Source organism: Orycteropus afer, unplaced genomic scaffold, assembly GCF_000298275.1.
Source record: "Orycteropus afer afer isolate SDZICR_OR568_19922 unplaced genomic scaffold, OryAfe1.0 scaffold00132, whole genome shotgun sequence".
Lineage (NCBI taxonomy): Eukaryota > Metazoa > Chordata > Mammalia > Tubulidentata > Orycteropodidae > Orycteropus > Orycteropus afer.
In genome coordinates this window covers 5,285,185-5,300,881 of record NW_006921719.1, presented here as the reverse complement: position 1 = coordinate 5,300,881, position 15,697 = coordinate 5,285,185, and the positions used below count along the sequence as shown (strand labels likewise).

The window sequence follows — 15,697 nt, the reverse complement described above, 5'->3', positions numbered from 1 at the left end:
GACATAGAGAGGTACATGGGAGGTACAGACAACAAAGATGAACCCTTTTGCACATACAGTATTGCGTTGTCAGTGAAGGCAAACATGGGTATACGGGTGGATAGATGGGGGGACAGGCTGAATTATTAGGTATGTCTATGAAGTGGGGAGTGTACCCAAGACCATATATAGGGTTGTCAGACAATGGTCCTATAAGTGTATTTGTATGATTTGAATTCCCAGGTATATAGTAGAGCTGACAAGTGGCAAAGATGTAGTCACTTCTTGGTCACAGCCAGCTACCCAGAGGGACCAAGTAGTTGAACCTGTGGGCTCGGGACCATAGTCTCAGGGGACATCAAGCTCAATTGGCATAACATACTACACAAAATATTGTTCCACCTCCTACTTTGGCAAGTAGTGGCTGGGATCTTAAATGCAAGCAGCCATCTAGATGCAACGATGGGTCTCTTCTTGTGCAGAGCAAAGAAGAATGAAGAAAGCCAAAGATCCATGGAAACAATTAGTTGGTGAATGATACACCATGTGATCCGCAGCCTGTACAACTATGAGACCAGAGGAACTAGAGGGTGTCTGGCTGCCACTGTCTACCACTCAGAGAGGGATCTATGTAGGAGATCCTGGATAGAGAGGGAGAACAATGTGGAGCAAAACTCAAAATTATTTGGGGACAAAAAAGAAAGGGGGACCAGTTTTGTTGGTCTGATGGAGCCTGGTGGTACCACTGAGACTATGGCCCCTAGCTGCCCTTCAGGTCTGGAATTGAACCCACATCTGTGGCTTCTAGCAAAACAAAAGACAGGCATATGAGCTGAACATTTACCTGAGGTGGATGCATTCCTTGGAGAGAACAATCATGGGAGAATAGAAGGGCTGTTTATGCACAGGGAGACAGCTCAGGGGGCAGGTGTGCATGGAGGGCTGGACACAGGGAACAGGTAACCATCTGGAGGAAGTGGGAGGGAAGTTGTTGCATTGTGGTAAATTGGGGTCAGTGTCATGAGACAAAGTGTATGTGAACTGCTGTATGGAGAGTGAATTTGCTCTGTAAATTTTCACTCAAATAACAATAAAAAAATAATAATAATAAAATAGGAAGCATGCACCCCGAGCACAGTGGCACTGGCAAGCTCTTTCTCTAAAACTACAGTCAGCATCTCAGCATCAGGATCGCAACTTTGAACCATGTCTGTGGACACTGTAAGTTGGTGTTATTTTAGGTCTTCTGTATTATTTGGTAGGTTATCTTTGGGTGTGGGACTCCTCAACATTTTTCTCCAATATAAATTAATGGTAATTGCTCCTTCACTTTATGCCATTTCAGCTTAGGAAAGGTTTCATAGGAACACTCAGCTTTTGAACAACCAGGAAAACCTGTATTCAGTTACAATGATTTCCTTAGAATAGGAAATCCTACAAGGGAAATTCATGGACCAAAAATATTCAAACCACAAAGTTTTCTGAAATATAATGCCAAAATCTTATGTTTTATTTATTAAGGTCATTTTCTGCAGTTTTAAAAATTGTGGTAATAATCTTAATCTAAATCATCATCATTATAGAAAATGAGAGATTACTGCTCGGTTTTATTTGTGCATTTCTTTGGTCTTAGCCACTGATTCTCCAACAATGTTGGCTGTGGTTGTAGATGTGTAGTAGATATTATTTGTTGCTTATCCAAAATCCATTTCTTCTTTTCCCTTAGTTTAACAGAATTTCAAATTTGTTTGGGGCAAGAGAGAGTCCATTCCTGAGTGGCAGAACATGACTGATCTAAGCTGATCATGGCAACCCACTTCCCTGCTTTATTTTGGAGTAGGGGGCAAGGCAAGAGTGTCCTAAGGGCCCAGGGCTGACAGTTGGACACAAGCAGAAGTTAGGCAGGGGAGTTTCCAGGGAAGCTATTGTGGTGTCACTCTTCTGCGTCCTTGCTCCTGCCATGAATGGAGATGTGCTGGGTAGAGCTGGTGAAGCCGTCTTACCATCATGGGCAAAAGGACAAGAAAAGAAACAAACAAAAAAACCTTGAAGAACTCTCAGGCCCAACATCACAGAGCCACTGTACCAACGCCAGCAACCATCCTCCTCGGGACTTCTCTTTCCCAAGAGAAAACAAATCCTCCTTGTTTAAACTCCGCGGTCAAGTCCTCTGTTGCTTGTAGCTAAAAGCATTCTAACTCTAACATATTTAAGACTAATTAATATCCCCTACCTAAGCTCTGGTAGCATAGTGGCTAAGACACTTGCCTGCTAACCAGACGGCTGGCGGTTCAAACCCACCAGCCACTCCTCAGAAGAAAGGTTGGGCAATCCTACTTCCGTAGTGATACTGCCTCGGAAACCCAAGGAGGGGTCGCTATGAGTCGGGGCCGACTCGACGGCACATAACAACAACAACAACAACACCTAAAAATAAAGAAATAAATAAAAAATCTCTTAAGCAGGAGACAGAAGGGTAGGAGACAGAACAATGTTCTTATAACCACAGTAAGCTAATGAAGTAACCAGATGGGTACAAATTGAATTACTGCTGAAATAACTGAAATGAGTTGAAAGCATTTGGGTCAGAGTTTGGACAGATTGCTGCCAACGAATCATGGTGTACTAGCAATTCTGTCCTGGATCACTCTCCCTTAATGGCAGAATGTGTTTCCTTCTGTTTGTGATGAATTAGATGCAGCGAAACTTAAAATAGTGATGCCTTAAGGGCTCTTTCACTTCCCTAATGCCAGGAAGAATCTAAATGCTAACAACTGGCTCATTCTTACATTTGGTTCTCTTTCCTTTTGTCTATTTTCCTAAACCTCCCTTTTGACCAGAACATGCAAGTTTCTTCTCAACCTTCTTTAGTAGGCTGAGGTATATGTCCTGTATCTCAGGTAGGTGGATGGATGAGTCGTCATTTACTTCTGGGAATACACAGCTTCTATTATTTTTTCAAAGCCTATCTAAGGAGCAGAAAGTTTTCCTTTAATACTTTTTGGATTAGGGAGTGAAGTGGTCCTTATAATGGGAGCAGTTAGCCCAAGGTGTCTATTTTCTTTCTAGGGGGTAGAAAGAGAAGTGTGTATAAAGTGTTCTTAAATGAAAACGTCCACACTAGTGTTCCTTCTCTAGCCTAGTTAGAGTGTTTGATTACCACTTCCCCTCACAAGTCTGGGGGTGGCTGCTCTGTGCATTCAGGAATATTTAGCCACAGCTGTTCCCTCAGCACACTCCTTGGGAACCCTTGAGACCCAAGTTCCTCTTTGCCAGCTAACTGCCACTTGTCGACACTGCCAGCCTCACTTCATGGTAATTTATCAGTGTGTGGTTAATTGCTCCCTTCAAAAAGAAGGGAAAAAGTTGATTGGAAACATTTTGAACAAAGGAGATATCTGAAAGCCTATTTGATAAGTCTTTGTGACAATGACAGGTTACAGTGACAGAGCAGAGACTTCACACTGCCAGAGAATGAATGACTCAGGAAGATGGGGCACTCCTCCTTAATGAGAGGACATTTTCTTCTGTCTGGAAAAACCAGAAGTGGCCATGCTCGGAAGCAGGTACAGCTCAAGGTGGTCTTGATAGTTCTCACAAAGAACTGAACTTTAACTTGTTCTTGTTCTTGCTTTTGTTTTGAATTTTCATATAAAGTTTTACCCTTCATCCTCCCTAGCTACTTTTGATTCCTGCAAAGATTGAAGTAATTGTTTTAGACAGCTGTGTTTCTCTCCAACCACCCCAGCCTTTAGTGGGATCAGAGGCCTGTGACATGAGGGGGATACAGTCAGGACCTTGTGTCTCATGGAAGTTTCTCCATCTCATCCTTCCCAGAGGTCTGAGGGTTCCAACCCTGTAAGCTGGAGATGAGGAGGGTATGGGTAATGCCACTTGGCAGGAAGGGGATTCTCCCAACCACCCCCCTTGCCCACCAAGCACTTGTTCAGGAGGGAAAAGGCCTAAGGTTCTATTTAATCTCTCTTTCAGTAAATCACCATCATACTAGCTTCAACATTTTCTCTGATCTCACAGCACCTGTTCCGCTTCCATATTTCAGAAAACGCATCAACTATCTATTAAAAGCCTAGAGTTCTTTGCTCCCACACCCTCTAACTAAGTTCTGCACATACACACACACACACACACATATATGGATGTCTCCAAGTCTTACTCAAACCTTCATCATATCTAGTCTGGATTAAAATAATATAATCTGTCTTGCTGCCAGACAAGCTAGCTAGCTAAAATGCAAACCTGATCATTTTCCTTCTTGGCTTAAAATCCTTCATGGGCTATAGGATAGAGTCCAGCAACTCTGGCATGACATACAAGGGCCTCCAAGGGCTGCCCTCTATCAGCTTACCCACTTCCAAAAAGCCTGGACATGTCAATAGTGAACCATTTGCAGCTTTCTTCACATGACTCACGGTTTCACAATTTTGCTCATGCTACTCCTGTTTTCTAGAATGGAAGAGGAAAATGAACAATGGAAGAGGAAAATCCTCTCTATGAGGAGAACAGCTCATTGTCTAATGTACACAAAAGAGATGGTTTGAAGTCAGGATCCACCTTGATCCCTGGGCAATGGTTAAAGGCCTAGCAGGATGATTAGGCATTGGGAAGGAACAAAGTTCAGGGTGCAAGGGAATGTGAGAAATGAGTACATCAACAGGCCCAAAAATAGACCCAGAGCCAGAGCATTCCACACTAATGCAGCAAAAGAGTACCCTTAAAACCAGGTGGACAGGAAGGGCTGCTCTATGGAGACCAGTCATTTTCTTCCAGGTAGTCTGGTGTTGCTCAAAAGACTCTTAACATACTAGTGATAGTGTTAGGGAGAGAGGCAGCACGTAGATTTGAAAACACATACTCTTCTCCATAGCCACCCTGACTCCTGCCCCTGCCCCTGACCCACTCTGAGCACCCAATTCACATCACACCTCCAAGTGATCAGCCAGCTTCCTGGTGGAAAGTTGTTTCTTTCAGAAACAAAGGTAATTTTTCCCCATTAGCACAGACACTGACAAGCTGGGTCTGTCTAACTTCCCTGACTGCTGTACCTCTGCAAGCCCCACCATCCATAAAATTACTTAATGCCTTATACACCACACAATACTGCCTCAAACCAATGAACTTGCTTCTCTGCAAATGGCATGAAACAATTCCCATAGGATTCTCAGGTCCCACCCTGTAGCATATGTGTCAGAAGCAGCAGGTCTTACAGAACTCTGACTTCTGCCTGCTGGAATATCAAATCTTCCAAAGTTGTAATATATGACTCGTTGTTTCACATTCAATACATAAGTCTGGGAACTGGGGGTCAGGGATGGAGATGACATCTTCCATAATGATATACAATGAACTATTCTCAAGAGTTTTGCTTCCTGCTCCATGTGAATTTTCAGACTCTGGTGATCTGGAGGTGTTGCTAATGTTGATTTTTGCTAGGTGCTGTACAGTCGGATCTGACTCATAGAGACCCCATGTATAAGAGAACGAAACACTTCCCAGACATACACCATTCTCACAATCGTTGCTATACTTGAGCCCGTTGTTGCAGCCACTGTGTCAATCCACCTCATGGAGGGTCCTCCTTTTTTTTTGCTGACTTGCTACTTTATCAAGTATGAAGTCCTTCTCCAGGGACTGGTCTCTCTCTTAATGACACATCCAAAGTATGTGAAACAAAATCTTACCATCCTCGCTTCTAAAGAGCATTCAGGCTATACTTTTTCCAAGACTGATTTGTTCACTCTTCTAGTACTCCACAGTACATTCAATATTCTTTGTCAATACCATAATTCAAAGGTATCACTTTTTCTTCAGTCTTCCTTATTCATTGTCCAGCTTTTGCATGCTTATGAGGTGATCAAAAATAGCACGGGTTGGGTCATGCACACCTTAGTTCTCAAAGTGACATCTTTAACACTTTAAAGAGGTCTTTTGCAGCAGATTTGCCCAATGCAACATGAAGTTTGATTTCTTAACTGCTGCTTCCACAGGGATTGATTGAAGATCCAAGTAAAATGAAATCCTTGACAACTTTGATATTTTCTCTGTTTATCATGATGTTCCTTATTGGTCCAGCTGTGAGGATTTTTGTTTTCTTTATGTTGAAATGTAATCCATACTTAAGGCTGTAGTCTTGATCTTCAATAGTAAATTTTTCGAGTTCTCTTTGCTTTCAGTAAGTAAGGTTGTGTTATCTGCGTATCTCAGGTTGTTAGTGAGTCTTTCTCTAACTCTGATGAAGAAGATTGGAGTCTTTCTCTAATCTCTAATCTTCTTCATGTACTTCAGTGTCTTGGATTATTGCTCAGCATACAATCTGGAGATGTTAGTACCCAGGAAATGGTATGAGAGAGGATTCTGAGACTACCACCAGCCCATTTTGGGTTTCTCAGCCTCCTATAGGAACAGACGCCTACCTGAAAGTACCACAGGATGTAGAGGATGGATAGTCCGTGGGGTGTCCTCTATTAGGGAGCTCATTAGTGACTGGGTTTAGGATGACTGGATCTGTGGGCTGGGTCCTCCATGGAGGTGTGTGTATGTATGTACATGTGTGTGTGTGTGCAAGCATGTACATGCACTGGGCAAGTAAGAAGTACAAATTATCAGGTCTCTCTCAGGGTAGATTCCTGACTCATATTAATTCTCTCTTCTTCGAAAATTATCTTTGGTATACACAGAGGTCCCAAGCAGCCATGTTTGTGCTAAGCAGCCCTGTCTCCCCAGCTATAGAGAACTTCCTGACCCAAGCTGAGCCAGCCAATCATAGTCAATTCCCTAAGAATCTGGAATTTTCTAAAACCACCTAGAAACAAAATCTATGATTGTATCCTCTGTGCCTAGAATGATGTCAACACAGCAAGGGTTCAACAAACACTTGCCCAGCCAGTCTGTCAAACATTCATGGCAACTGTCTAGGGAGAAACAGCTACTATAACCAACATTTCTGAAGTCATCTGGTTCCAGCCCTTCCCTAGGCCTAGATTTTCAACTCTCCATTGGATTATTTGAAATACTTTTGATATTCTTCCAATAAATCCCTATGTTACATAAAATAGGCTGTCTTACAATCAAACATTCTTAATATCTACCCAGGGCTCTTCCACCACACTAATAGGAAATCTCTTCTACAACAGGCTTTCTGCTCTTCAAACCCATCAACTGGGTGAGATCCCTCAGAGTGAGTCAGTTTGTTCCCTCAGTTCTTGGGGTTCTCCTAGTCTATGACCAGCCAAGACCTACTCCTCATACCTTTCTAACCATCCACAAAGTGTGTCATGGACCACTGTGAGAATCTAATCAAAGCTATGAACCTTCTCCCTAGGAAAAAAGCAATACACACACACACAGAGACACACCCCATTGTGTGACATTTTAAGGGCTCTGGGCACTCTGGGTTAAAAACTGGATCACCTTACTCCCTCTCTCAAGAGCTCCAGCAAGAGTGTCATTATGTTGATGGCTGTCAGAGAGAAACCATGTCAACTTTTCAAAGACTTAACAAGCTTATTTTACCAAAAGTGCACTGTTGCTGGCAGCACTGACATGGTGTCTGCCTTGGAAATTTTAAGTTAACAACCCTCCAACAACTATCCCCCCACGTGGGAAAGTCATCTAATTCTCAGAGTCCTGAAAACCCAAATCACCTGATTTTGGCCAACCAGCTGCCTGTGGACTCTGATGTGAGTGAGTAAGGAAGCAGTGGCTGACACCTGGGGAGACAGTGACCAGCAAAGCTGCTCTGGAGGCTGCAACTTCAGGCTTTGCAGCAGGATTGTTAGATAGGAGTTTCCCTTCTACAAACAACTCCATTTTCAAGAAACCTGGTATTTCCAAAAATATATTTGGTTTGGCAGCTCTGCAGTTTCATTAGGAGTGAAATGTAAGGCCAGGAAGGAATGCTGCTCACCAATAGCACAACTCAGTTTCTCATTAGGCAGTCAATGAATCAGAATAGCATCCTATGTGTTGCTCATTGTACTATGGAAAGGACCATGTTACCTTTGTCAGCTGCTGCTCTGAAGAAAATCCCAAACCAAACACTGTATTGGCTCTGCTGTCTGCCCATTGCCCAAACTTCTGTGACGTTTTGGTGAAAGTCATATTTGGGGTGATTGTGCTGTTTATGATCACCTGAAGAAAAACAGTCCAAAAAGAAAACATAAAAAAAAAATGACGTAGACACCAAAGTATCTCCTTAAAAAGACTTGTTGGCAAAGCTAGTACCTAAAACTTGCATCCTCCATCTTGTTTTATTTGGCTTCTTCTAGCACATCTCAGGCTGAGTCAAACACACAACCAAAGTAAGAGGCAATTTCAGAGACTTACCAACACACAGTCAGTCTAAAATAAGATCTTACAAGTTATCAGTGGGAGAAATTCTTTCCCAAGCAGAGAACCGTTTCCAAAACTGCAGTTTATTTCCCCAAAGATGCCAGGCATCAGATCTCCCGTAATGGCTGCTGCTTCCTATTACAAAGGAGAAGGTTCACTCTAATTAGGATAATTTGTGGGGGGTTAATTTACAAATAAATTAATTATAAAGCTATAAATGGGGTGTAGGGATACAGGAAACTAGTTGTCACCACTCCTTAGCCTAAAAGGATGAGGGATGGAAAGGTTATAGAACCTGGAAGGAAAAAGAGTCATATAGAGAAGGCTGCCTTGAAAAAGAGTTTTGTTGATGGACACAGCCAGCACATGGTGACCTCACAAGAGACGGAACTATGAGAATAAAACTCTCGCCTCTCTCTCTCTCTGATTTCTTGCCATTGGTCAAACCCAGCCAAAAGCCAGAGGGCTCAGGACCCCATTAATATAATCTACAGGTCAGCCACTTCAGGATTCAGAGTAGCATACAGAATGGATTTGAAAGTGTAAAAGGCGACAATCAGGTGATATCCAGCACATGGTTCACTCATTTTTCAACAAACATTTATTGAGCATTTACTATAAGTCAGGCATTCTGCAAAGACACAAAAATGAATGAATCAAAATCCCTGGTCTTCAAGTTGCCTACAGTCAAGCAAAGGGTAGAGATATATAAACAAAAAATCACTAAACAATGTAATAAGTGTTATAAAGTATCAATAGACTTACACTGGCATAAATCCTTGGAAGCCCAAAGACTCTAAAAAACACTCAAGACAAATATCCTTAGAAATAAGAGATGCTCAAATTTTTACATAATGAGGGTGGTGGCATAATATATTGGTTACATTCTCAACAAATACTTTTTCGTGGCCTGAACTTATAGTGGTATAGACTGCTTAGCAGCAATCTAAGGAAATACTCTAAACAGTGAATAAATTAGCAACTTTACTTATTATGGCTATGTTTACTCTCAAAAGTCAACTCAGAATTTTTCTTTTAACTGATAAAACAAAGAAAGAAAAATACATTTTTGAATGGCATGGCTCTTACTTTCCTTGGTATAAATTTCAGTAAATTATCTGCACATTAATTGGTGATTTTTGTTTACATGTTTTATCATTTTCCTTCAGTAAATTATATTGTTAAAGGACAGACCTTCTGGAAGTAGACACCAAAGCATCTCCTTAAAAATACTTGTTGGCAAAGTTAGTGTCTGAAACATGCATCCTCCGCCCTGTTATATTTGGTCCTGAGCTCTTCCTCTTCTGGCACATCTCAGGCTGAGTCAGGTACATAACCAAAGGAAGGGGCAATTTCAGAGACTTACCAACACACAGTCAGTCTAAATTAGATCTTACAAGTTATCAGTGGGAGGTTCTTATCTTAATTTTTAAAAAAGGGATGTAGGCAGTAAGTTACAATTGTCACTACTAACAGAAGTATAATTGCTATATATATCTATCTAGGAGCTCTGGTAGCATAGTGCCTAAGGCACTTGACTGCTAACCAGAAGGCTGGTGGTTCAAACCCAACAGCCACTCCTCGGAAGGAAGGCTGGGCAATCTACTTCGGTGATACTGCCACAGAAACCCAGGGACGGGTCACTATGAGTCAGGTGCAACTCGATGGCACATAACAACAACAAAAATGTATCCACGTCTTAAAAATAAAAACCTCACTGCCTTCGAAAATGTATCCATGTCTTAAAAATAAAATCCTCACTGCCGTCGAGTTGATTTAGACTCACACAACCCTTCCTTAGGTTTCCGAGGCAGTATCTCTAGGGAAGTAAATTGCCCAATCTTCCTTCCAATGAGTTGGTGATGGGTTTGAACCGCCAGTCTTCTGGTTAGCAGTCAAATGCCTTTGGTACTATGCCACCAGAGCTCCTATCTATATCTATAGCTATGTTGTTGTTGTTATTAGTTAGTTATTAGTTAGTTTGCTAATGAGACATTAATTCAAGAATAAACCTTAGTTTAGTTGGCAAAACAATTTTTAAAAGTTAGTATTAATATCAATTACTGTTTATTAAGCACTTTTGGAGTGCTTGTCTCGTATTAGCTCACTTAAACCTCAAAACAAGCCCATGAAGTATGACTTATTATCATCTCACAGAAGAAACTGAGGTTCAGAGGTTAAAATAAACTTGCTCAAGATAACACAGATAGTAAGTAGCAGAAGAAACTAGTCAGGTTGACTCCAAAAGCAGTATTTTTAACATGTATATTATATTATCCATCACTCGTCTGTCAGTTTGTCATACTGTGGTGGCTTGTGTGTTGCTGTGATGCTGGAAGCCATGCCACATGTATTTCAAATATCAGCAAGGTCACCCATGGTGGACAGGTTTCTGTGGAGCTTCAAGACTAAGACAGACTAGGAAGAAGGATCTGATGATCTACTGCTAAAATAAAGAGACCAATAGAAACTTTACAGACAGTAGTGGAACACTCTGACATAATGCTAGAAAATGAACCCATTAGTCTGGAAGGCTCTCAAAATACAACTGAGGACGAGATGCCTCCTCAAAGTAGAGTGGACCATAATAATGTGGATGGAATAAAGCTTTTGGCATTTCCATTTGCTGATGTGGCACAACTCAAAATGAGAAGAAACAACTGCAGACATCCATTAATAATCAGAATGTGGAATGTATTAAGTATGAAGCTAAGAAAATTGGAAATCATCAAAAATGGAATAGAATGCATAAAGACTGATATACTAGGCAGCAGTGAGCTGAAATGGACTGGTATCAGCCACTCTGAAATGGACAATCACATGGTCTTCTGTGCCAAGGCCAACAAATTGAAAAAGAATGGGGTTACTTTAATTGTCAAAAAGAACATTTCAAGATCTATCCTGATGTACAGCGTTCTCAGTGATAGGATAATATTCGCATGCCTGTAAGGATGACCAGTTAATGCTACAATTATTCAAATTTACACACTAACTACTAAAGCCAAAGATGAAGAAACTTAAGATGCTTTACCAACTTCTGCAGTCTGAAATTGATCAAATGTGCAATCAAGATGCATTGATAATTACTGGTGATTGGAATGTGAAAATAGGAAACAAATTAGGATTGGTAGTTGGAAAATATGGCTTTGGTAACAGAAATGGCACAGGAGATAGCTTGACAGAATTTTGCAAGACCAATGACCTATTTATTGCAAATACCTTTCTTCAACATAAACAGTGACTATACACATTAAGCTTGCTGGGTGAAATACACAGGAATCAAACTACATCTGTGGAAAGAGACAATGGAGAAGCTCAAAATCATCAGTTAGAACAAGGCCAGGGACCAACTGCACCACTTGACTATCAACTGCTCATGTGCAAGTTCAAGTTGAAGCTGAAGAAAATTAAAACAAATCTACTAGAGCCAAAGTACGACCTTGAGTATAACTCCCTAGAATTTTAGAGACCATCTCAAGAATAGATTTGACACATTGAACACTAATGACAGAAGACCAGACAAGTTGTGTGATGACATCAAGGGTATTATATATGAAGAAAGCAAAAAGTCATTAAAAACAAAGGAAAGAAAGAAAAGACCAAAATGGATATCAAAAGAGACTGAAACTTGCCTTGAACATAGAGTGGCTAAAGTAAACTAAATAAATGATGATGTAAAAGGGATGAACAGAAGATTTCAAAAGGCAGGTGGAGAAGACAAAATAAAGTATTATAATGAAATATGCAAAAAGCTTGATATTGGAAAAAGAAAAAAGGAGAACATACTAAGCACTCCTCAAGCTGAAAGAACTGAAGAAAAAATTCAGAACTCAAGCTACAATAGTAAAGGATTCTACAGGCAAAATATTGAATAACGCAGGAAACATCAAAAGAAGATGGAGGAATATACAGAGTCACTGTAACAAAAAGAATTAGTTGATGTAAAACCTTTTCAGGAGGTAGCATACAACCAAGAACCAATGGTATCAAAGGAAGATGTAAATGGCGAAAAATAATAAGCAGCATCACGATAAATGATGAAATGATCAAAGTTGTCAAAGACTTCCTATTACTTACCTCTACAATCAACACCAATGGAAGCAGTAGTCAAGACATCAGACGAAGTATTGCACTAGGCAAATCTGCTTCAAAAGACTTGTTTCAAGTGCCAAAAAGCAAAGATGTCTCTTTGAAGACTAAGGTGCGCCTAATCCACACCATGGTATTTTCAATCACCTCATATGCATGTGAGAGCTGGGCAATGAGTAAGGAAGACCAAAGAAGAGTTGATGCTTTTGAGTTGTGGTGTTGGAGAAGAATGTTGAAAGTACTATGGACTGCTAAAAGAACTAACAAATCTGTCTTGGAAGAAGTGCAGCTGGAATGCTTCTTGGAAGCAAGAATGGCCAGACTTTGTCACACCTACTTTGGTCGTGTTGTCAGAAGGGACCATTCCCAGGAAAAGGATATCATACTTGGTAAAGTGGAGGGTCAGTGAAAAGGGGAAGGCCCTCAATGAGATGAACTGACATAGTGGCTACAACAATGGGCTCAGGTATAGCAAGGATCGTGAGGCTGGCACAGGACCGGGCAGTGTTTCATTCTTTTATACATAGGGTCGCTATGAGTCAGTGATGACTCAACGGCACCTGACAATAACAATAGGAATTGGGCACCTGACAACAACAATAGGAATTGATGGAATACCAATTGAGATGTTTCAACAAACAGATACAACGCTCGAAGTGCTCACTCATTTATGTCAAGATATTTGGAAGACCTGGGCATCCAACTGAAGAGATCCATATGTGCACCCATTCCAAAGAAAGGTGATTCAACACAATTTGGAAATTGCTGAATAATATCATTAGTATCACATGAAAGTAAAATTTTGCTGAAGACAATTCAAAACTAGCAGCAATAGTCCATCAACAGGCAACTGACAGAAATTCAAGTTAGATTCAGAAAAGGGCATGAAATGAGGGATATCAATACTGATGTCAGATGGATCTTGGCTGAAAGCACAGGATACCAGAAAGATGTTTACTTAGGTTTTATTGACTATGCCAATTTGATTGTGTGGATCATAACAAATTAAAGGTAACATTGGGAAGAACAGGAATTCCAGAACACTTAATTGTGCTCATGTGGAAGCTGTACACAGACCAAGAGGCAGTCATTTGAACAGAGCAAGGGGATATTGCATGGTTGCATGGTTTAAAATCAGGAAAAGTGTATGTCATGGTTGTAACCTTTCATCATACTTATTCAATCTGTAGGCTGAGCAAATAATCTGAGAAGCTGGACTATATGAAGGAGAACATGGCATCAGGATTGGGGGAAGACTCATTAACAACCTGCTATATGCAGATGACACACCTTGTTTGATGAAAACAAAGCACTTACTGATGAAGATCAAAGACTACAAAGCATTCAGGATAGATCTACAATCAATACTCATGGAAGCAACAGTCAAGAGATCAAACAATACACTGCACTGAGCAACTATGCTGCAAAAGACTTCTTTAAAGTGTTAAAAAGCAAAGACGGCACTATGAGAACTATGAGAACTAAGGTGCACCTGACTCAAGCCATGGTATTTTCAATCACTCCATATGTGTATGAATGCTGGACAATGAATAAGGAATACTGAAGAAGAATTGATACCTTTGAATTATGGTGTTGGCAAAGAATACTGAATATAGCACAGACAGCCGGAACAAACAAATCTATCTTGGAAGAAGTACAGCCAGAATGCTCCTTAGAAGTGAAGATGGGGAGACTTCGTTTCACATGCTTTGGACATGTTATCAGGAGTGACAAGTCCTTGGAGAAGAACATCATGCTTGGTAAAGCACAGTGCCAGTGATAAAGAGGAAGCTCCTCAGTAAGCTGGAATGACACAGTGGCTGCAACAACGGGCTCAACTATGACAACTGTGAGGACGATGCAGGACCAGGCAATGTTTCGTTCTATTGTACATAGGGTCACTGTGAATCAGAACCTATAGCAGCTAACAACAACAAGGACACAGGCTGCATCTATTTTACATAAGAGGAAAGCCACAAATATATCACCTCTCTTCTTTCCCAATCTATGAATCTTTGATGACTTCACTGCAATTTAGGTTGCTTTTCCTTCAGCTGTGACAATTCTTACTTATCACTAATACCCATGTGAGTTAGAAACACTTTATCAAAAGTTTTCCAGGTAAGTGAATGCAACACAGTATAAAGTGCTCTTGCTGCTGTCACTGGATACTATCAAGAAATGAGTGTTAGAAAGTAGGGTATGGAAAATTTAGATCTAAGCCATGAGGAAGGAGCTCTGGTAGCATAGTGCCTAAGGCACTTGACTGCTAACCAGAAGGCTGGCGGTTCAAACCCACCAGCCACTCCTCAGAAGGAAGGTTGGGCAATCCTACTTCCGTAGTGATACTGCCTCAGAAACCCAAGGAGGGGTCGCTATGAGTCAGGGCCGACTCAACAGCAAATAACAACAACAACAACAAGCCATGAGGAAGTATACCAGAATGCTTCTGAAGCTCCCCAAACCTTAGAGGTTGGTTGAGTTCTGGCTCAGCCTCACGCAGGACTGATATGATGAAATCAAATAGATGCAGCTGGGAGCTGGGTCAGAATGGATCACAAGATTTCAGAAAGCCAACCCTGGTCATCTTTCAATTACTAGGATCCTGGGAGGCAAACTGCCAGATCAATCCAGAATCCTTGATTCATTTCAAATTTCTTGGCTGACTTCACATTAGACCCATGCCCCTGGGTCAGCCCCTACTGCAGAGCAGTGGACCAAGGTTCACTAGAGTATAGACACACCTCTCAAGCTCAAACAGACCACCCCAGAATAAGTCAACGGGAATAACAACAGTAATGCCTTCTGATATTTCTATAGAGCTTAACAGTTTCTAAGTCACTTTTTCCATATACTCTTTCATCTAATCCCCATTTTACAGGTGGGGAACTGAGATGTGACAGAACCAAGTGACTTGCTGATTGTCATAGAACTAGGAAGTAGTGAGAAGACTAACATACATACTGCTTGGAAAGTAATGATTAATTGATTCAGAGAATTAAGTCTGTATTTATCCTACTTGGAAGGTTGTTTAAATCTGCTTAAATCTGTAGATTCAATTTTTGAATATACGTATGTTTTTGGAAAATTCTTTACCATTCTCTCCGTGAATATTGCTTCTGCTCCATTCTCTCTTTTCTCCTTGTGGAACTTTAATCACACGTATGCTAGACCTTTTGAGTGTGTCCAACATGTATTACAATCATCTGGTTTTTGTTTATTTTGTTTTTATTCTTTTTTTTTTTTGATATTTAAATAGACAGATTTTAATTATTTTAAA

At 40.8% G+C, this 15,697-nt stretch overlaps 1 protein-coding gene across 1 annotated transcript in view; it reads right to left on the bottom strand.

Moving 5' to 3' along the window:
* HOMER2 (homer scaffold protein 2) overlaps positions 1-15,697 on the bottom strand; it is a 201,069-nt gene that overhangs the window by 47,454 nt on the left and 137,918 nt on the right. The window contains exon 3 of the mRNA XM_042781554.1: positions 7,996-8,127. Coding sequence (XP_042637488.1) covers positions 7,996-8,127 — 132 coding nt within the window. The remainder of the gene's footprint in view (positions 1-7,995; positions 8,128-15,697) is intronic.